This window comes from Neodothiora populina (genome assembly GCF_041146345.1).
Source record: "Neodothiora populina strain CPC 39397 chromosome Unknown canker_contig_11, whole genome shotgun sequence".
NCBI lineage: Eukaryota > Fungi > Ascomycota > Dothideomycetes > Dothideales > Dothioraceae > Neodothiora > Neodothiora populina.
The window spans coordinates 1,265,181-1,285,360 of record NW_027191410.1 but is presented as its reverse complement, the minus strand read 5'-3'; the positions used below and the strand labels follow the sequence as shown (position 1 = coordinate 1,285,360).

Here is a 20,180-nt window from a genome sequence, read left to right as displayed (position 1 = left end):
GTGGCCTATGTGCATCGAAATTTTCGGCAGTAACCCTGTTGCACCAGGACAAAGCTTTCTAATTCTTTTCGACATTGTATTAATAGAAGTTATTGAAAGAAGAATCTCAATCATAGAGAATTGAGAATAAAGACTCGAAAACCAAGCACTTTGAACACATGCTAGCGATATAGGAGGCCACAGATTGACGAGCACACGATCTGGAGCAAGTGGGTGGAGGGGGAGACCGTTACAAGTAGATGTGATCATGAATGATGAGTGCTAATAATGCATTTACATCTTGTTGTTTCATCCACATTTCTTCGTGATCATACTACTATTGGTATGTATAAACTCATCTGACGGGCTCTGTTCGTACTGAGGATGAATGTCAGTATGATTGAAGAGTGACCGAAGGAACAAGAGCTTACTGCCTATCTCTGGACCTCCCATGCTATCACCAAGCTCGACAAGCGTCTTGTCGTAGACCCTTGCAACGTACATCTCCCAATCCTCGCTCTCGAGTTCTTCCTCCAGATCAAGCTCATCGGGTCCTTCCAGAACCAAGTCGCCATCGAGATCACTCTGCGCGCTCTCGTCCGCCGCAGACAAGTAATCGTCTTCTTCGAATTCACCTTTACTCATGACATCCACAACGCAGACTCTGGTCCGCTCGACGAGACTTTTGATGCGCACCTTTTCGGTGCCGCTCACGCCTCGTCGCATACTGAACCCTGGCAGAGGGTCTCCCGTGTCGATGTCCCGTTGCTGTATGAGAGAAGCGAACGCGTGGTCGAGTTTGCCTAGTAGACGAAACAAAGGTTTCGGCGATGCCGGGAACGCAGGAATCATGGAGCTTGTGAGGAGAGCCAGAGAGATCAGATACGGGACCTGGAGGGAAGCTGTGAGGATATAAATCAGTGATACTACAGACAAATCAGACCTCACCAAAAACATACGTGTGCCGCTGACCCAAGTAACGTTAATCAACTCCTCGACCTCCGTGGCCGCCTCTCCAAAGCTCGCGTATCCCGGCACGTCATACCACTCCTCGGACAGCGCAGTCGCGGGCGTCGTCGTCTCGCTCATTTCTTGGATCAGTCTGCCATCTTCATCGACTTCCTTGACTCGTCCGACATTTTGTTCCAGCGCGCGATCGCGCTTCGCGAACCGTCGCTGGATGTGCAGGATCTTCTGGTCTACGAAGCGTATGAAGCTCGATTCTTTGGTGCCGCCGGATTTCAAAGGCGATCTGCGCGGTTGCGGTAGGGCCGAGTTGTTGTGGAGGGCTGAAGATGTTGTTGATGAGGGCGGTGGTGATAGTGGCGGGATGAAGCCGCCTGGTTGGTATCCTGCTGTTGCTGCTGCTGCTTCTGATGACCCTCCACCACCTACTGCTTCTGCCGCCCCGGTGGTCATGTTCCTGGTTCTTCGCTTGTGCACTATTACTTTATGGTGTCTATATTTTCCTGTCTGTTTTCGGCTATGATCGACTGATGTCTGTTTTTATCTTGCCTTTCGCCGAGCAGTTGATAAGCTACCTTACAGTGCAGTATACGGAAAAGACCACTACTGTGTCACTCGTTGGTAATCACTATATTCTTCGCGACCCTTTACCGCCTTTCTTTTTTTGTTGTTCCTCGCTTGCGAACGCTCTGCAGAGATACAGCAGATAGCTTATATTGCCATTTATTATTGATGGGAATAAATGGATCTATTGAAGCTTCGAGGATAAGGCACCTACTGTATTGGCGATAACAAAGAGTGCTCTTTCCCCACCAAGGTACAGTACAGTACAGTAGCCCAACGTCATGCCTCGGACCACCAATAAGTGTCCCGTGCTTTAGAGACGTTGACTGCTGCTCGCTCTTAGCACTTTATCGCCCGCAGGTATGTATCTCGGTACGTGCATGTTCATGCACCTCGCGACGGCAAGGTGCAGTAACGCAGCACCGCCCGAGCACAGCAGTTGTGTGGCTGACAGTCATCTACGGGTGTTTCTTCACAAGGGTCGAAAAAGGGTGTGTGTGTGTGTGTGTGTGTGATGTATATCATCGGATATATCATGTCATATATCGCAATTATGTGACAATCAAGCGTACATATATCGAAAGCTTCGTCAAAAAAAAGGTTCAAGTCCGTTCTTATCTTCCCGAGGGGCGACCTTCTCGAAACATCTTAGCATGCACGACTAACGCAGGTCCACCTTGTATAACTCTGTGATGCTAATGTTGATCAAGTTGCGAACATGAGACAGACGATCAACGAAACCGGCAGGCATCACCTGTATGTAACGCGACACTGTTGCCCCCTGCTTCTTGCTGCATACCTTGCCTTGCAGCGACCCTAACTCTGATCGGGGAGGTCGTGTGTGTTGCCGAACCTAGCGTAGCATCTTGTCGTGCTCAAGGTAGATTTTCATGTATGGAGTAGCTTCGACCATCTCATGGACGATGTGAGTTAAGTAGCGGGCAGATGCCCATGTCGTTTTCTTGTTTCCTCACCTCTTCCTGTCCACTGCATTCCTTTCTCTTGCATTCCGGACTGGAATCTTTCGTCAAGTAGCGACCATGAGGACTACTGGTATCCTTCTCGCAGCTGGCTTACTGGCCGGCTCAGTCAATGGCAAGCCCATCCGGGCTCGCAGTCCTTATACTGTCAAGGAGTCTCATCTGCTGCCGTCTAGGTGGAGAGAGGTCGCACCTGCTCCAGCCTCGCATACGATCAACCTCCGTATTGCTCTGAAGCAGGACCGATTCCATGAGCTTGAGAGGCATCTCTATGAAGGTGTGTGTTGTTGGTGGTCCAGAAAATGATATGGTTCATTAACAGACATGTTTTAGTCTCTGATCCATCCCATGACCGCTACGGTCAACATTTGACCGAGCACGAGGTGAAGAAATTTGTACAGCCTGCAGACCAGACTCTCGAGTTGGTCCGAGAGTGGCTGGCCGACAATGGTATCAACGACGACCATTTGAGCTTCAGTCCCGCCAAAGATTGGATCACCATTCCTCTCCCTGTCGAACGTGTGGAGAGTCTATTGGACACCAAGTACTCTCTGTACCGACACGACGACGGAAGTGAGACTGTTCGTACGCTGAACTGGTCTCTCCCTTCGCATCTTCACGAACACATTGATACCATCCAGCCCACAAACTCTTTCTTTCGCGCGAAGCCTCAAGCCATCTCATTGCAAGTGGAGAAGCGGCCCGACCTCGACAGCAAGGCCCTTCAGTACTACGAGGCTCCCGATGTCGGTAGTGTCTGTGTCGCGAATGCTGTAACTCCGGGTTGTCTACGTACTCTTTACGGAACCATTGACTACGAGCCTCAGAGCGCCGGCGTCAACAAGATGGGTCTTACTGATTACCTTGACGAGAGCAACAATCGTAGTGACACATACCTGTATCTCCAACGTTTCAGACCCGAGGCCAAGGAGGCCGCCTATGAGTTCACGTTCGATGTGATCGACAATGGCAGTACTGCACAAAGTTACCCTCCGGGCTATGTAGAGGAAAACGAGCCTGACATCGAGGCTAATCTTGACGTGGAAACCATGATCGGTATTGGCTGGCCTACTCCATTGATTGCCTACACGACTGGCGGCTCTCCTCCCTTCACCGCTGATGACACCACGACCTCCAACACCAACGAGCCTTACCTCGAATGGTTGAGCTACGTACTCGCAACCAATGACTCAGACCTCGCCAAAGTCATCTCTACGTCTTATGACGATGATGAACAGACTGTTCCTCTGTCGTATGCAGTCCGCACATGCAACGAGTTCGCTCAGCTCGGCGCACGTGGCGTGTCACTCTTTTTCGCAGCAGGTGATGGCGGTGTTGGTGGCGCTGGGTCGTGTTACAGTAACAACGGCACTAATGCCCCCACTTTTCTCCCGTTGTTTCCTTCGACTTGTCCATACATTACTTCCGTTGGCGGCACTATGAACTTCAACCCCGAGGTCGTTGCGCACTCAGGCAGCTATGCAGGAGGTGGTGGATTCTCTGATTACTTCGCTCGGCCCAGCTACCAAGACTCCGTCGTAACATCGTACGTCGAGGGTCTGAATGGCAAGTACGCAGGTCTGTACAATGCTTCGGGACGCGCATACCCTGATCTGGCCGCTCAAGGACTGGATTATGTGATTTACTGGGACGGACAGTCGATCCTCGTCAGTGGAACCTCTGCCGCCACGCCTACGATCGCCTCGGTGTTCGCGCTCGTCAACGACGCGCTCGTCACTGCGGGTAAATCCACCATGGGCTTCTTGAACCCATGGTAAGTCATGTCTCACATATGTTCTTTTCTTCCGGGCAAAGCCATCGCTGTTCTTCTTTTGTTGCAATGACCAGAAACGAGACGCAAGACTAATACATTCGGACAACAGGCTCTACCAGACTGGCCACACCGCCTTCACTGACATAACATCCGGCAGTGCGCGCGGCTGCGGCGACATCAGCGATGGACTTGGTTTCCCAGCCAAGAAATCCTGGGACGCTGTCACTGGATGGGGAACGCCTAACTTCAAGGACATTCTGAGTGTGCTGGGAGTGGATGGCACTTTTGATAGTACCAAGGGTGCGTACAGTTTTGCCAAGGATGATTAAGCGGACGGTAGAATCGCTTAGTATGGATGTGTTGGAGATGATGTGACGACGTTCTGTTGATCTTTATTGCTCATGTCATTTAATGTGTGATTGAAATGACTAGGTCTTTGGTCAAAGTATGTCAGAGACAACACAATGCTTTACATTCATGATGAATGGGGCTGTTGAGCAAACGATATATCCTGGGAGGAAGGAACGACCGGACGTCACACCTTACATATACACATACATTCGTTCGCAGCGGCACATGAATATTTAATGGAAATTGACGACTTTGAAAGGTTGTAACGTGTCAAGATTCGACCCTCTGAGAGCACTAAGTACCTTAGGTATATTAAGATGGAAGCATTTTCGCTAAATTCAGTATTATGCATTCTCCAATCTTCGCCTCCTTTCAATTCATTGCGATGTCGCCTCGAACGCTCCTTCCCCTCTTCCTAGCTTTTGACAGTCTTTCGATCGTCGTTGAAGCCAATTGCAATGGCATTTCCAGATCCAACTTAGTCGTCGTAGAACACCAAGCTTCTCACCTCGATACTCTGTCGTCCAGGCGCGTCTGCAGGGGTCTGAGGGTCGACAAAGGCTGTGTGTGGACTACCATGAGCAACGCCCTCGTGGCCGTACCAGTGACTTCTGCTATCGAAGCACTTGATGAACATGACCTCGTCGGGCGTCATATCCTTGACATAGTAAAATCTGTGTTTATCACTAGGTGCAACCCCGAAAGTCTCGCCTTTGACCTCATAGCCCTGAGTAGATGTCATAGAGTTTGGGTCAGGAAGCGTTTCTCTGCCTCTGTCGTCACCGTCGTCGTTGGGGCTATCCTGTCGCTTAGGGTACAAAAGGTCGACCTTGATGAAGTCTGCGGGACCTGTGGTGCGCGCATCCACCAGCGCAAGAGGGAAGTCCGAGGCAGGGTTCTGGATCGGCCGCCAGACATTGATGATCTGATAGCGGCCAGCCAGAAGAGCTTCTGCCTCACCGGCGGGAACGTGTCGTCGCACACGGGTCTCTGCGGCGCCAGGCGTCTGGTCCACATGGACTTGTTGCACAGGCTGTCGCGGACTGGCCTTCTCACGGCGACGGATCGTGTGGTCGAATATGACTACTTTCTTTACTTTTGGCCCGAGTTTCTGGCGCAGCACATCTTCTACTTCGGCATAGTACCCTTCTCGCACGAGTCTATCATCCCGAAAGTCCTTTTCTTTTGCTGGGTAGTTGTAAACTCCGAATCCAGACTTGTCCGGCGAGAAGTTCGATTCTTGGCCTCGGATGTCTTCGACGTCGCGCTGGTAGTCGGCCAATCGGAAGGAGAGGCCTGGTCCGTCGACTTTAGACCATGGCTTTTCGAAGGGCGCTGTGGCTTTAGGGTCGTAGGACGCCGGGTCCATGTATTTGAATGTTGCTGTCGTCATGTTTGGAGCCGCCCTTCTCGCGTGAGATGTGTGGAAAGCTTGAGTACGATTGAGTAGAAAACAGGGTTTGATATCTGTAGTCCTGATGGATTGGAGTGGTCGAATGGATGATTTAATCATGTATAAATCAGTGAAATGACAATCGATCTTAGGAGTCAATCTGTCTGTTCTTACAAGGCAATGGGAATTGATCAGAGATGTGGGGTAGATGGACGAGTCCTCTATATATACTGTAGCTGTATAGACTACAAAGGTACCATGCGACCGATTTGCCGCGGGAGTTCTCTCTACTTTCTTACAAATGCTTACACCTACTGTACGGCTATATGACTCTCAGACGTCAACGATAGAGAGAAGCTCTTGATGGCGTGCTCAGGCGGTGCGACAGTACACAGCTGCTGCACGATGATACGTCAAAATGCTTAGAAATGGGCAAAAGCTCGAATTATCTCCGGCAGGGTTAACGTCAGTGTCACCACAGCACCAATAACCTCAGGGTTTTCAGGGCCGTGCGTGGGACAAACGGGTGCTGCATGCCTGAGGTGGCAAGTTTAATAAGGTACCTTATGCATACAGTGCTGAGTAAAGATGAATGCGTGAAAATAAGACGGAGCGATTGTCATGATATGTCATCCTGTGAAGCTGTACAGTAAGTCTACTAGATCTTCGTAAATCCTCAGCTGTTCTTACTGTGACTCAGCAGGGTAGCTGTCGCTGCTGAAGATGAGCAAAGAGCATATCCCACTTCCACAAGCGTCCCTGACACGAGTGCATGCAGCAGCGTCGCTACTGGCCCAGATGAAGTCGAGATCCAGATCATATCTGACCTCCATCTCGAGTTCGGCCACCAGTACGCGGACTACATAATTGTCCCGACCGCCCCTTACCTTGTTCTTGCTGGTGACGTGGGGAGCTTAGCAGAATATGAGCATCTCCTGTCTTTCCTGAGAAGACATATCATGTCCTACAAACGCATCTTCTACGTGTTGGGCAATCACGAGTTCCACGGCACTTCTTCCGACGCCGGCATCGTCAGCGCTCGAATTTTGGAGAGCGAGGCATGTCTCAACGGCAGAGTGACTATCTTGCACAGGGACCGCGTAGATCTAGAAGATGCCGACATCACTCTGCTAGGCTGTACGTTGTGGTCGCACATTCCACCCTCGGCCCGCCATGCTGTGGAGAACAAGGTAAAGGACTACCGTCACATCGACGGTTGGTCTGTAGATGTGCATAATGCGCAGCACGTGCAAGATGTCGAGTGGCTCAAAAGTCAATTGCATAAGATACACATAGAGGATCCGTCGCGAAAAGTCATGGTCGTCACACACCATGCGCCTTCTAACCAAGGCACGTCGCATCCCGCCCACACGCAGAACTCATGGACGTCGGCCTTTTCCACAGCTCTGCTAGAGGGCGAAGGGGCCACCTGGTCTGGTATCAGTAATGTCCGATATTGGATATTCGGTCACACGCATTGGACGACGGAGTTTGACATTGTTGGGTTGACTGTATTGAGCAATCAGAGGGGTTATCGCATGTCTGGCAGCATTGACTCGTCGTCGAATGGGGACGGACATGTCATCGCTTCGCAAAAACATACTTTTGATCAAAGCAAGACGTTGCGGCTCTGAAATGGAGATAGATATACTGAGCACGTGGGTTCGGCATTTTCATACATACCCTACCTCACAGTATGTTCGAGAGAGCTATATAGACCAGGGAAACGGTCGCTTTGACGCCACTGCTAGACAGATTTATGTACGATTTCCCACTTCAGCTTTGGCTAAGACTACAACCATCAGCCGTCCACACAATTTCACAGTGTCTTCAGAATATAGAGAGAGATACATGTGCTGCAATACGAGGAGGGATGTAGAATATCATGTCAATTACTATAGGGCTGTCAAGTTCATGTGGGGTGGGCACCTAGGCAACGCAAAATTTCCCACCTTACTGTAATGTGCCTACTTGGATGCAAACATGGCAGCTAAGTATACGATGCCTGCCTGCTTCATGGACAAAGAACATCCATCAGAACAAGACGATAAGCAAAGCCCGTCTCTCTGTAGAAGGCCAGAGAAGACATGGAAGCCCACGAGGGAGTGTGTTGCTCCGGTGGAGTTAAGGGACCATTTCCTTTTGTTTGTCGTCTGTGCGAGAAATGCGGGCCTCTGTTTACTTTTTCGCCTTGGCGCAACCCATACCGAAGGAATCGGGCACCACATGAGAAGAAGGATATGTAAAGTCTGCTATTCAAATAGAGGAAAAATGAAAGAGTAGAAGCAAAATATGGAGTGTCTTCACTACTGTACATGAAAATAAAAGCCACTTTATTGATATATCCAAGCCGATGATCATATGTTTCAGAGCTGCACCTCTGTAGCTTGCTCCTCCCACAAACTCAATAATGCAGGTCAGCGGTAGCTCAGCAACTCCACATAAGCCGTTGGTGCTGCACTTACTTTTGTCAATCTTGGCGGGGCCAGCAAGAGAATCAAGAACGGAGTGACGTAGGGATTGGCCAAATCCAGGGTGTGTTCCCACGTCCCGGTTGGTTTTTGTCCACTTTTGCAGCTGTTTTGGTGCCGGTGGTGGCCCAATCATCGCCCAAGACTGTCTCTCTGTACCAAGCAGCAGCGAAACGCTATCTCTGCCCTTGGCTTGCTGTGCTGCTGCTGTCGCTGCTGTTCTCGCGGTCAGATCTAATATTCACCAACGAATCAGCCATCATAAGAACAAAAGCTGCGGGGAAACGAGTAATTAAGCGTCAACCGAATCTTTCATTCTATTGTGATAATTCATATAATTATTGGAGAACAGAGCAGACAGGACATACAGTACGGTAGATGCAAAGACCACACGGACCCTGTGTCCCACTTCGCTTCATTCCGACCCTGCGGACTCAGTGACAAAAAGCTCTCTCGCTCTCCTGAACGACGACAAGTCATCTTTCCCGACTTCTCAATAACATCAACAAATCTTTGCTTCCTTCTCTTGGACACACACACTCTCTATCTCTTTTTTCTTTTCCCCGGTGCAATACTCCGGCTCTTTTCTTTTCTCTAGACTACGCTTAATCTGGTTTTTCTGCCCGAGACGTTCAATATGGATGTTCAAGCGGTGCTTTTGGGGACTCTCGATGCCAGTAGGTTTCCGGCCCCAGCTTGTGTGTTTCTGCCCCGACTGACGCCTTTTGTTTTGTACAGATGCGCAAACGAGAACTGCTGCTGAGCAGCAACTCACCCAGGCCGCAGAGGCTGACTTTGTATGTATTTTGTCTGAATGTGCAACTGCGACTGCAACTCCCTGAACTCGTCGAGTGCCTTTGCTCTGAATCAGGAAGGAGCGATGTCACTTGTCCTCGGTCACGTGCTGACTTTTTGTTTTCTCTAGTCTGGCTACCTCAGCCGTCTTTCACAGGAACTCGCAAATGAAGGAGCGCAAGCACAGGTGCGAGTGGCGGCAGGTCTGGCGCTGAAGAACTCGTTCTCTGCTCGTGAATACACTCGGCTACGGGAGGTGCAGGGACGCTGGTTAAACTCGGTCGACACAAACACCAAGCAAGCCATCAAGCAGCTTGCCCTCACAACACTCAAGTCGAATGACGCCAGAGCCGGTCAGTCGGCGGCACAGTTCATCTCGTCGATCGCAGCAATCGAGCTTCCTCGCGAACAATGGCCGGAGCTCATGCCGACGCTTGTGCAGAACGTCGGCGAGGGCGCTGACCACCAGAAACAAGCTTCTCTCACTGCCATCGGTTTCATCTGCGAGACAGAAGACATCGATCTCCGCGACAGCTTGTCGCAGCACTCCAATGCAATCCTGACGGCCGTCGTGCAGGGCGCTCGCAAGGAAGAGACAAACCAGGATGTGCGAAACGCCGCCATCACTGCTCTGGGTGACTCGCTGGAGTTTGTCCGCACGAACTTCGAGAACGAGGGAGAGCGCAACTACATCATGCAGGTCATCTGCGAAGCCACCCAGGCCGAGGACACGCGCATCCAGCAGGGATCTTATGGATGTCTCAACAGGATCATGGGTCTCTACTACGACAAGATGAGATTCTACATGGAGAAGGCGCTCTTCGGTCTGACCATCCAGGGCATGAAGCACGAGGAGGAAGACGTCGCCAAGTTGGCCGTTGAGTTCTGGTGCACCGTGTGCGAGGAGGAGATTTCCATCGAGGACGACAACTCCCAGGTATTTTGATTTTCTTTCTTTCTGCTCGTTGACTTGTTGCTTACTTTGTGCACCAAAAGGCCCAAGCCGAAGGTTCCACCGAGCTCCGAGAATACTTCAACTTTGCCCGCATTGCCACTCCCGAAGTTGTCCCCGTTCTCCTCGAGCTCCTTTCCAAGCAGGACGAGGACGCTGCCGACGACGAATACAACATCTCTCGCGCCGCCTACCAATGTCTGCAGCTCTGGGCTCAGACTGTCGGCGGCACCATTGTGCCTCCAGTGCTACAGTTTGTCGAGAAGCACCTGCGTGCCGAAGACTGGCACTACAGAGATGCCGCCGTCTCTGCCTTTGGCGCCATCATGGAGGGTCCTGACGAAAAGGTTCTCGACCCTCTGGTCAAGCAGGCCCTGCCCGTGCTTATCGGTATGATGGAAGACTCTCACATCCAGGTCCGCGACTCTGCTGCTTATGCTCTCGGTCGTATCTGCGAGACTTGCTCCGAGTCGATCGACCCCTCGACTCACCTCGAGCCCCTGATCCGCTCCCTCTTCCAGGGCTTGTCAAGCCACCCCAAGATGGCATCTTCTTGCTGCTGGGCTCTCATGAACTTGGCCGACAGATTCGCCGGTGAGCCTGGCTGCCAGGAGAACCCTCTCTCGCCCCACTTCCAGGCCAGTATCGGCCACTTGCTCCAGGTCACCGAGCGTGCCGACACGGACAGCCAGCTCCGTACTGCCGCCTACGAGGTCATCAACGCCTTTGTCACCAACGCCGCCAACGATTCTCTTCCTATTGTCGCCCAAATGTCCGAAGTCGTACTCCAGCGTCTCGAGGCCACGATCCCCATGCAAGCTCAGGTCGTCAGTGTCGAGGACCGACTGACCCTTGAGGAGATTCAGACCAGCTTGACGAGTGTTGTCATGGCCATCATCCAGCGACTCGAGACCGAGGTCAAGCCCCAGGCTGATCGTATCATGCAGCTCATGCTTCAGCTTCTCGGCAGCGTCGGACCCAAGTCCAGTGTGCCCGATACCATCTTCGCCTGTGTCGGCGCGCTCTCCGGTGCCGTCGAAGATGACTTCGGCAAGTACATGGAGCCCTTCGCTCCTTTCCTCTACGCCGCACTCGCCAACCAGGAGGAGCCAGCCATCTGCGCCATGGCTATTGGACTCGTCAGCGACATCACAAGAGCACTGAACGAGAAGGTCCAGCCTTTCTGCGACTCCCTCATGAACCACCTCCTCAACGACCTCCGCAGCTCCACCCTTGGCAACCAGTTCAAGCCTGCCATCCTTCAGTGCTTCGGCGACATCGCACAAGCCATTGGTGGTGCTTTCGAGACGTACCTCTCCGTTGTCGCCCAGGTCCTGCAGCAGGCAGCCACCATCACCGTGCCTGACAACTCATACGAGATGCTCGACTACGTTGTGAGCCTGCGCGAGGGTATCATGGACGCCTGGTCTGGTGCCCTGATCGCCATGAAGTCTGGCAACAAGAGCCAACTCGTCGCACCTTACGCCAACTCCATCTTCGAGCTTCTCCACACCGTCTACCTCGACCCTAACAGGTCCGAGGCGCTTCTGAGGACTTGCATGGGTGTGATTGGTGACTTGTCCGAGGCCTTCCCCAACGGAGAGTACAGCCAGTACTTCCGCGCAGACTGGCTCACGGCGATGGCTCGCGACGTGCGTGCCAACAAGGAGTTCTCTCAGCGCACACAGGACACCGCTCGCTGGGCACGCGAGCAGATCAAGCGCCAGGCTGGTAAGTTCTTGTTTGACTGAAATGCTGTTTATGTTTTGTTCCCGAGAAGCTTACTTGTTTTGAAGCCGCTGCTTCTGGCGTGCAGATGTAAAGAGGGCCTCGATGCTTGACGACATTCAACAGACGGTGGTGCCATGAGATGCCCTGGCCGATCGACGCGGGACCACGAACAAGAACACATCTCTTCCCTGCGCTCGATTCGCAGAAGGCTCATGGGTGCCCCGGCAGCCCCATTCCAGACGTGCCGAATTACCACGTCCAACCTTCGAGTGGGCAGAGCGCTTCGACGTCGATCATGCTTCGAGTTTCGATGACGATTGACGCTGACGACTTGACGCTACGACGCCGCTTCACCTCGATGCTCCAGGCGAAGCCGGCGCAAGGATGGCGGCAACGTCACACGTCACATGCCCATTCCGGGGAGCCGCCGTTCACAACAACGCAGTCCTCCCCTTCACCTCCCAAACCCCCCACAAATCACGCGCGCATTAAACCACCACCCAGCATTTCTACCGAGTTCCCTGTATCGCTCGAACGCCTAGGATCCTTCGACAGATGGCATGACGAAGCAGGCCGAGGAAGGAAATTGGCGGGAGATGGAAAGCCAACGGAAGAGAAGAAGATGAGATACAGAGATACAGAGAGACGGAAGGAAGAGGAAGCAATTCATGTAACGCACAATCATGTAAGGAGGAGGTTTGGTCGATGCAGCGACAGTCATTATTTTATTTTCTTCTCTTTGCATCGGACGATGATGTCTGGTGTGAAGAGGGAGATGCTGGACGACTGGACACGACGGGCTTTCCTTTCCGTAGCACTTTACCCCCCATGGCATTAGCACACCCCCTACACAATTTCACGATACCCCCCAATGTTGGTCTTATTCCCCCTCATGTCACGCACAGATGTTTATCATAGAGCAGTCGCATGACGGTTATGCATACACGACTTCACTGGATGTGCACAGGGTGACTGGGATGAAATGATGGTGTAAAGGTAAGGTTCCTTAGATACCTTAAGGTATAATGGGAGAAGGTGCTTGACAGGTCGGAAAGTCTTCCTCAACGGGAAGGTGGCTTGGCGATCTTCCGGTGAGGTCATTGCGTCTAGGAGCTTCGCGCTGCTTGGATTTCCAGGGCATATTGCTTTCCGCCGCGTCCTTTTTCCATTGGCAATATTTTCTAAGAGGGAAACCTTTGCAACGTACTGTACGTGGATATAACTAAAAAGTCCAAGTCCAAGCAGCAAGTGAAGAGCAAAGATATAGTAAGCAAAAATACATTCCTCAGTGCTCTCCTTAGTCACCGAGTGTCATTGACTGATAACGCAGCTCTTTCCTCATTGTCATGTCATTGGACCCGAGCTGCTAAAGTGTTGGCACAAACTTGATTTATCGAACCTAACCCCGTTCAACATTCAACAGCAGCCAAGGCGCGTCTCCAGCGCAAAGTTAAAGAAAAAGACACAGAAGAGAGATCAAGGACGTGTCAATCGCATTTCCGTTTCCTTTTTTCTACTGAAAAGAAAGTGGTGACTGCCCCATCGTCACGCAACAATGTCCGCACCTTCCTTCTACCTGGGCCTTCCCGATCCAGCATTATTCAAATTCCCTCCGGATCCGATACCACCAGCTCTTCCACCGCCGCACGACGAGAGCACCTTCAAGTCCCCCTTTGCCATTCCTTATGATGTCTACAATGGCGCGTTGGATGTGCGCGTGCCGCTAACCATTGGCACTCTGTACGTCATCAGCGTGACTCTGGTCAACGCGTACAACAGACGCAATGGAAACCAGCCGTGGTGGATAGCAAAGACGCGCGTGTTCAAGGCTTTTGTGATTTTCCACAACATCTTCCTGGCTGTCTACTCAGGTGTCACCTTCGCCGCCATGACGCGTGCCATGGACCGCGTCTGGCCCGGTTTCGACAATGAAAACGGATTGGCCGGAGTGGCAGACGCTCTGTGCAAGATCCATGGTCCTCGCGGTCTCGGCGATGCTGTGACTTACAATGCCTCGACTACTCTCTGGGAGGTCAAGAACGCACTGATTACCATTTTGCCTGAGGGAACTCCGGATCCCACGGATGTTGGCAGAATGTGGAACGAGGGACTGGCCTTCTGGGGCTGGATCTTCTATCTCAGCAAGTTCTACGAGGTCCTCGACACTTTCATCATCGTCGCCAAGGGCAAGAGGAGCGCCACTCTGCAGACCTACCATCATGCCGGCGCAATGCTGTGCATGTGGGCTGGCATCCGCTTCATGTCTCCTCCTATCTGGATGTTTGTCTGGGTCAACTCGGCCATCCACACCATGATGTACACGTACTTTACTCTTTCTGCTCTCGGTGTGCGTGTGCCTATGGTGGTCAAGCGCGCCCTCACCACGATGCAGATCACTCAATTCCTCTTTGGAGCTACTTTCGCCGCGACCCATCTTTTCGTCAAGTACGACATCCCTGTCGCAACAGCGTACAAGATTGTTCACCCGATTGCTTCTCTTGCATCGGCAGCTACTTCAAGCGTCGCCGAGGTTGCTTCGTCTGCCTCTTCCGCTGTCGAGACTCCTGTGCAGGCTTACGGAGCCCTGCTCAAGCGATTCCTGCTCCGTGCCGCCGGCGAGGAGGGCGTGGCCGAGAACGTGCGGGATCCCGTCACCGGGCACGCGCTGCTCAAGGGCGCCGAGGAGGCTGTGCAACGCTACCACGAGGAGACTCGCTGGAGAAACGAATACACGACCGTCAATTGCATCGACACGACCGGTCAGAGCTTTGCCATCTGGTTGAACCTCATCTATCTCGCCCCTCTGACCGCCCTCTTTGTCCGCTTCTTCGTGCGCGCATACACCGGTCGCGGCAAAGCCAAGGGCCACAAGCAGTCCCGCGCACACAAGGCCGAGCGAGCCGCCGTTGAAGCCGCCAAGGGCGTTGACAGAGAAGTCGAAGAAATGGGCAAGGCTACCGAGAAGGGCATCGAGAAGCTCGCCGGCAACAAGAGCAAGGACTTTTCCGAAGAGGTACAGAAAGACCTGCAGGCACTCAAGAGACGCTCGCTCAACACCAAGGAGGACGTCAAGGATGCCGCCACGGAGAAGGTCGACGAGATCACAAGGGAGGCAAAGGCCATCAAGACCGAGGTCGAGGATGAGATCAGAGGTGATGAGGAAGGTCTGAGTGCCGACGAGCGACCCAGCACTTCCGACTCCAAGGCTCCTTCGACTCCCAGCAAGAAGAACAGGAAGAGAAAGAACAAGAACAAGGCCGCCGGCACTGCCGATAGCAGCACTGCTTGGCTCGATGCCCCCGCCGACGCCGGAGACTCTGTCGACTCCGCCAAAGTCAAGCAGGGCGAGAGCTTTGCCGATGCCATCAAGCAATAGTGGATTTTACTTTGGCCTGTCAAACGGTACCACCTAACTCTCGTCCGTCTGGCATTGATACAAGCCTTGTGCCAGCATGGAAGAAGAAGCAAGAGAATGAAAACGAAGTAAACACGAAGAGGACGACGACAAAAAACGAAGAACAGAGGACAAGGAAATGGGAGGGGTCAACGGCAACACATGAGGGGGGCGTGGAGTGGACCGCGAAGGCATCAACAATATACTCTCCACAGACTGCTATGCACTTAGTGTGGTATGATCTTGGTGACGGAGCAGGTCAATCGAGGATGCCGTTCTGTGAGAACATCATACAGCATCACTGCCTCGTTCTTGGTATCCACATACTATACCGAGGCATCATACACAACTACAGAAAGAGGAAGGAGGAGAAGAGGAGAACAGACCGCAAGGCTCCCGCGATGTGCAGTACCATATTTTCTGTTTCTTGATTTTTTTTTCTTGATTTTCTCGCAAAGCGCTGGAGCTGTGGGTCTTTAATTTACACCTTTTCGGGGCTGCTATAAAGTAAAAGAGAAAACAGCACAAGAGAAAATAGCGAGGCGCAGACAAATGGCGCTGTTCCCCACAGACGCTTCTCACAGCTCGTGAAAGAGAAAGGGTGAAAATGGGTTATCCTTTCGCTCTCTTTTGTCATACGTATGCAGAACGTGTGGGAGAGTGGAGTTTGTTGGTCGAGAAGGCGGAGGGGAGAGAGGAGAGATTCAGCTGGCCGTGACATATGTGTATTTTAGTGTAATTTACTGGGTTTTTATTTTGTATGTGAAGGTTACCTTGTCCGTTGAGTAAGAATCTCTTTGTTTCCTGCCATACAGGTTTAGTGTTTGTGCACTTTCCATAACAAAAGGACGGTGTTTACTTTACTGTTGCAGGGGACGAACTACCAAAGACTGAGCGGCATGCTTAACGCAACAGAATGACTCTCACAATTCAATTGATGTCAGATCGACGGATATCACAGTATACACTCTACTTCATGCATGCCTAAGATACTGTACAGTAAGTTTATCCCAAAAAAAAAAAAGGGCGGGGCGTTCATTAGCCGATTGTGGGGGAATTCTTCTTCCCCGACTCCCCCACATCCGTCTCGGAGGATTCACCGCGTCACAATGACCACACCGAGATCGATTCGGCTCATATCGACTACAACTCGATCATGCTTACGATTTGATCTGATCCGATCTCTGGTACATGTATGGTCATCTCGGTCCCGATCGTTTGGGATTATCCTATCGTAGACGTCAACTGTTCGTTCCACATGCCCAGCAAGTGGGAATATCTCCTGTAAGTGTATGACGGCATAGACTTTTGTGGTAAGCATATCAGAAGACTACCGTAATGTGATCTGTAAGGTAAGCGATTACAAAGTGTTGCATGTCACTACTTTCTTTGTTCTTTCCGTAACCATCTAAACGAGATACGCTCTTTGCAAAATCTCCGCTTCAAAACAATTACCTCAGACATCGTCCACTATTGCCAAGCGATATCAGCAAATCATCCTTCATATTGTCCATCATCAATCAACCGACCAGCCTCAAGCATCTAACCACGATCGCCACCACCAGAATGTCTTTTCAAGACCAGAAGCCATCTCCCACTGCTCCAGGTGAAGCGTTCGAGATCCGCCAGACTCTGACATCAGAAGACATGACCCCCGATCCCTCCAAGTCTCTTCCTCTGTCTCCCGCTCGACAGAGCCTAGTCGACGATATATAGCTCTCTATAGCTGCGAGCCTACGATCCGTCGAGTAGAGCGATACACTCCAAACTGTGTGTATGACGATCAATTCGTCTACGCGAATGACAGATACAAGATGGCCGGACAATGTTTTGCCTTGCCGAAGCTGTTCAAAGCGAGTAAGAACGAAAAATACGAGATTGTCGTCAACGACAGGGACGTCATTCAATTCCAGAATGAGCAGGTCAGCATTCCCATTCTCCTGTATAACCAATTGCAGAGCGACCAACACTGACAAAACACGACTCAGAGCTGGACATTCCGCCTGATCCCCAAGACAGCAACAATCAACGCCCTCGTCACTCTCTCCCTCGACCCAACCACCGTCGACTTAGACTTCATCCAAGTAAAGTACCACAAAGACCAAGCGAACGACAAAGACTACAGCCACGAGGGTCTTGGATTCAGCTTCAAGAAGTGGCAAGCCGATAACGTGGTCAAGCACATGAACAGCGATGAAGTCAAGCCCCGAAAAGGACAAGGGCGCGCAAAAGGAGGCGGTCAGGAAATACGGAACGGGTGACGAGAGAGGAGATGCGCCTAAGAAAGACTTTACTACTTGAGTCATCCTCTTCCTCTGCTGATTTCTGATGAGGCTTCTATGTATATACGCACGAATCCAACGATCACATATTTGTATTGCTTGATATCTAGACTACTTTCTGTGATGATTCCTCTGCTACCGGCCGTCAATGATCATAAAGTCGTAATCGCGAGTGTGAGGGTTGTCATCATCTAAGACTACGTGCAGAAGTTTACGACGTAACTGGGCGTGGAAGTGTTTCGAGCGCGCAGCAAAAGGATCTTGTCTTGGTAGGCCGGAAGACACCTGAGTCCTCTTAACGAGTCCTCTCAACTCTAGTCAACGACCACTGCATAACGTGACCAACTCGGGTTCTTGTCTTCGGATTCACACGACTGTCTCGGTTTCTTTCCTTCAAAGACTATTTCGATATACATTCGGCGATACATCAATCACCAGGAAAGAGATATACCTCGACGTAACATTACTGTCCCCAGAACTAGATCAAAGTAAAAATGAAAAGTAAAAATGATTGGAGTCATGCCATTCATAAACAGCAAAACGCCACTTGATGCCCATTCATTTCACGCTGTCGTCCACTCTGATATCCTTCGGGCAACTTGGAGTACTCTTGGCGACCAACCACAGATCCAATCCGAAATGCGGAACAGAAACAACACCCTCGGCGCGTCCAATGATGCCGAAGCAGAGACCAGCACAATGGAGAGTCCTAATACCCTTTCAATCAGTCGGCCTGTAGATCCAGTCAAGGGGAAGTCGTTCCCCGAGGGCGCTTCCTTTGCAGATCCAGAGGCGGGACGCTACACGAACCGAAAAGGCTCTCATATAGTGAGTGGGTCAGCGTAGACGAAGCGTGTTCTTCGATGTACTGTAGAATTGGTGATTTACGATATACGATATCCGGCACAATTCTTCGATGGTCGCGGACGCAAGCTCGCTCTAGTGCGATCATAGCGTGGCTTCTCAACATGACCTCGGAACTCACACCTTAAAATATATATACGCCATCAACTATGTCGATGCTGATCAAGAGCAGAAATCACGATTGACATGACCAGCCGCCAAACAGCCCCCAAGACTTTTGCAGAAAGTATGCATAACCATCTTTGTGGTATACAGTTGAACAACATGTTTCATGGAAAACCTTAATGGCACAAGCGAACGGGGGTTATTTGTACTGCGTGTACGTGCATCGATGCATGTGAAATAGCTGATAGGCAGCGAGAACAGGATCATCAGAAGATCATTGAAAGACAGATACCGACGATCTATTCATCTCGACCCAACTTACGCATCCTCTCCAAGCGGCACGCCCATACCATGAAGTCCACGATACGCGGGAGATTCTATCTGCTTCCATCCATCGAGCGTCTCCTCATCCGCGATAGAATAAACTTCGACCTTGAGAGGTCGGCAGCATTCCTTCATACTTTTCTTGGGTCCATCTTCACCGCTACCACCCTCACCCCACCCCCAGAGAGACAAGTCCCCGCCGGGGCAAGTCGATAGAGCCATGAGAAGCGGTTGTTCCGCAAACATCTCCAAGTAGTCGTCCTTCTTTGCGGGACTGGGCTCCATGAAGTACTTTCCTTCCTCGTTCAAGCCTGTGACCTGGAAGATGTTGATAACATCGTGAACGTCGAACTCGCTAAACAGAACAGAAATAGTGTTAGAGTTTTGTCTAAAGCAGTTTCACAACGAGAAACCTACGTGAGGCCAAAAGGCGCTACAGCTCTAGTCAAGTTCGAATGGCAGTGGAAGTTGTACTGATCACCGGATAACATGGTATTTACGTAAGGGTCGCAGCGTGTCCCTGGGAATTTGTTAGCCGGGGCCTAGCGTGATACAGACGAATTACCCAGAAAACATACCCAGGAGGTCATGGCACCGTCCACCCCATTGATCGACGCCATAGTCCTTGAGGGAATCCGCGACGATGGTCACCAACGGTCTGAGGAATGGAAGAGTGCTCCAAAGTCTATCGTATACCGACACATGAGTAGCTTGCAACTGCCGGGTCCTCGCAGCCCAGAGTCTCTCTCTGGGATCCGACGCATTCCAGATATCCAAGTCACCCACCTGAGGGCCCTCTGGGGTCGAGAACCTGACGATGCAGCCCGCGGGTACCTTCCACGCTTTACCCGACCGAGGAGGGACTACAAACGACTGTATCAACTTGCGCGGAGCTGCAGCCACGCCATCGTAGAAGCTGCGATCGGCATGGAGTATGCTTCCCGGTGTCGCGTGGTAAGCTGGCTGAGGAGCCGTTTGAGGCGCAGCGGCGGAAGCCATATTTAGTGCGTAGGGTAATATGGATTGGAAAGGGAAATAGGCAAGGGAAAGGTTTGCTTGGTGTCAATGTCACAGGGCACTACTGCGTCGAAAATGATCGCAGCCTCGACTCATATAACATCACTCCTTATCTCTGACCTCGTCGACTCACATGGCACAATTAGGTAAAGACCCTAATGACTCGAGTCACAACTTTGACAGCGGTTTCTGGCCAGAGCCCCACCGCTGTCGAACACCGATCGCCGTTTTCGGGACA

The 20,180-nt window shown here is 51.5% G+C and overlaps 8 protein-coding genes across 9 annotated transcripts; 5 read left to right on the top strand and 3 right to left on the bottom strand.

Annotated features, from left to right (window-relative positions):
- Positions 1–334: 334 nt before the first annotated feature.
- Positions 335–1,398, bottom strand: AAFC00_000732 (uncharacterized protein; the record flags this gene model as incomplete). The annotated part of the gene is made up of 3 exons (XM_069347438.1): positions 335–357; positions 411–881; positions 939–1,398. The coding sequence occupies 3 exons, from the start codon at positions 1,396–1,398 to the stop codon at positions 335–337; spliced, it is 954 nt and encodes a 317-aa protein (XP_069200606.1).
- Positions 1,399–2,549: 1,151 nt separating this feature from the next.
- AAFC00_000731 (uncharacterized protein) lies at positions 2,550–4,592 on the top strand (the record flags this gene model as incomplete). Its single annotated transcript, XM_069347437.1, has 3 exons — positions 2,550–2,766; positions 2,823–4,263; positions 4,373–4,592. The coding sequence occupies 3 exons, from the start codon at positions 2,550–2,552 to the stop codon at positions 4,590–4,592; spliced, it is 1,878 nt and encodes a 625-aa protein (XP_069200605.1).
- Positions 4,593–5,092: 500 nt separating this feature from the next.
- On the bottom strand, positions 5,093–6,127 carry AAFC00_000730 (uncharacterized protein; the record flags this gene model as incomplete). 2 transcript variants are annotated; one of them, XM_069347436.1, is made up of 1 exon in its annotated part: positions 5,093–6,127. In XM_069347436.1, the coding sequence occupies one exon, from the start codon at positions 6,125–6,127 to the stop codon at positions 5,093–5,095; it is 1,035 nt and encodes a 344-aa protein (XP_069200603.1). The 2 variants fall into 2 exon arrangements, with proteins under 2 accessions (XP_069200603.1, XP_069200604.1); XM_069347435.1 differs by having other exon boundaries at positions 5,093–6,007.
- A 506-nt stretch (positions 6,128–6,633) lies between these two features.
- On the top strand, positions 6,634–7,641 carry AAFC00_000729 (uncharacterized protein; the record flags this gene model as incomplete). Its single annotated transcript, XM_069347431.1, has 2 exons — positions 6,634–6,656; positions 6,708–7,641. 2 exons carry the CDS (start codon positions 6,634–6,636, stop codon positions 7,639–7,641), a joined length of 957 nt encoding a protein of 318 aa, XP_069200602.1.
- Positions 7,642–9,115: 1,474 nt separating this feature from the next.
- AAFC00_000728 (uncharacterized protein) lies at positions 9,116–12,047 on the top strand (the record flags this gene model as incomplete). Its single annotated transcript, XM_069347421.1, has 5 exons — positions 9,116–9,155; positions 9,217–9,275; positions 9,404–10,210; positions 10,270–11,956; positions 12,022–12,047. The coding sequence occupies 5 exons, from the start codon at positions 9,116–9,118 to the stop codon at positions 12,045–12,047; spliced, it is 2,619 nt and encodes an 872-aa protein (XP_069200601.1).
- A 1,464-nt stretch (positions 12,048–13,511) lies between these two features.
- AAFC00_000727 (uncharacterized protein) lies at positions 13,512–15,332 on the top strand (the record flags this gene model as incomplete). Its single annotated transcript, XM_069347412.1, has 1 exon — positions 13,512–15,332. The coding sequence occupies one exon, from the start codon at positions 13,512–13,514 to the stop codon at positions 15,330–15,332; it is 1,821 nt and encodes a 606-aa protein (XP_069200600.1).
- A 1,832-nt stretch (positions 15,333–17,164) lies between these two features.
- On the top strand, positions 17,165–17,611 carry AAFC00_000726 (uncharacterized protein; the record flags this gene model as incomplete). The annotated part of the gene is made up of 2 exons (XM_069348566.1): positions 17,165–17,272; positions 17,339–17,611. 2 exons carry the CDS (start codon positions 17,165–17,167, stop codon positions 17,609–17,611), a joined length of 381 nt encoding a protein of 126 aa, XP_069200599.1.
- A 1,308-nt stretch (positions 17,612–18,919) lies between these two features.
- AAFC00_000725 (uncharacterized protein) lies at positions 18,920–19,924 on the bottom strand (the record flags this gene model as incomplete). Its single annotated transcript, XM_069347401.1, has 3 exons — positions 18,920–19,280; positions 19,343–19,445; positions 19,504–19,924. The coding sequence occupies 3 exons, from the start codon at positions 19,922–19,924 to the stop codon at positions 18,920–18,922; spliced, it is 885 nt and encodes a 294-aa protein (XP_069200598.1).
- Positions 19,925–20,180: the final 256 nt, after the last annotated feature.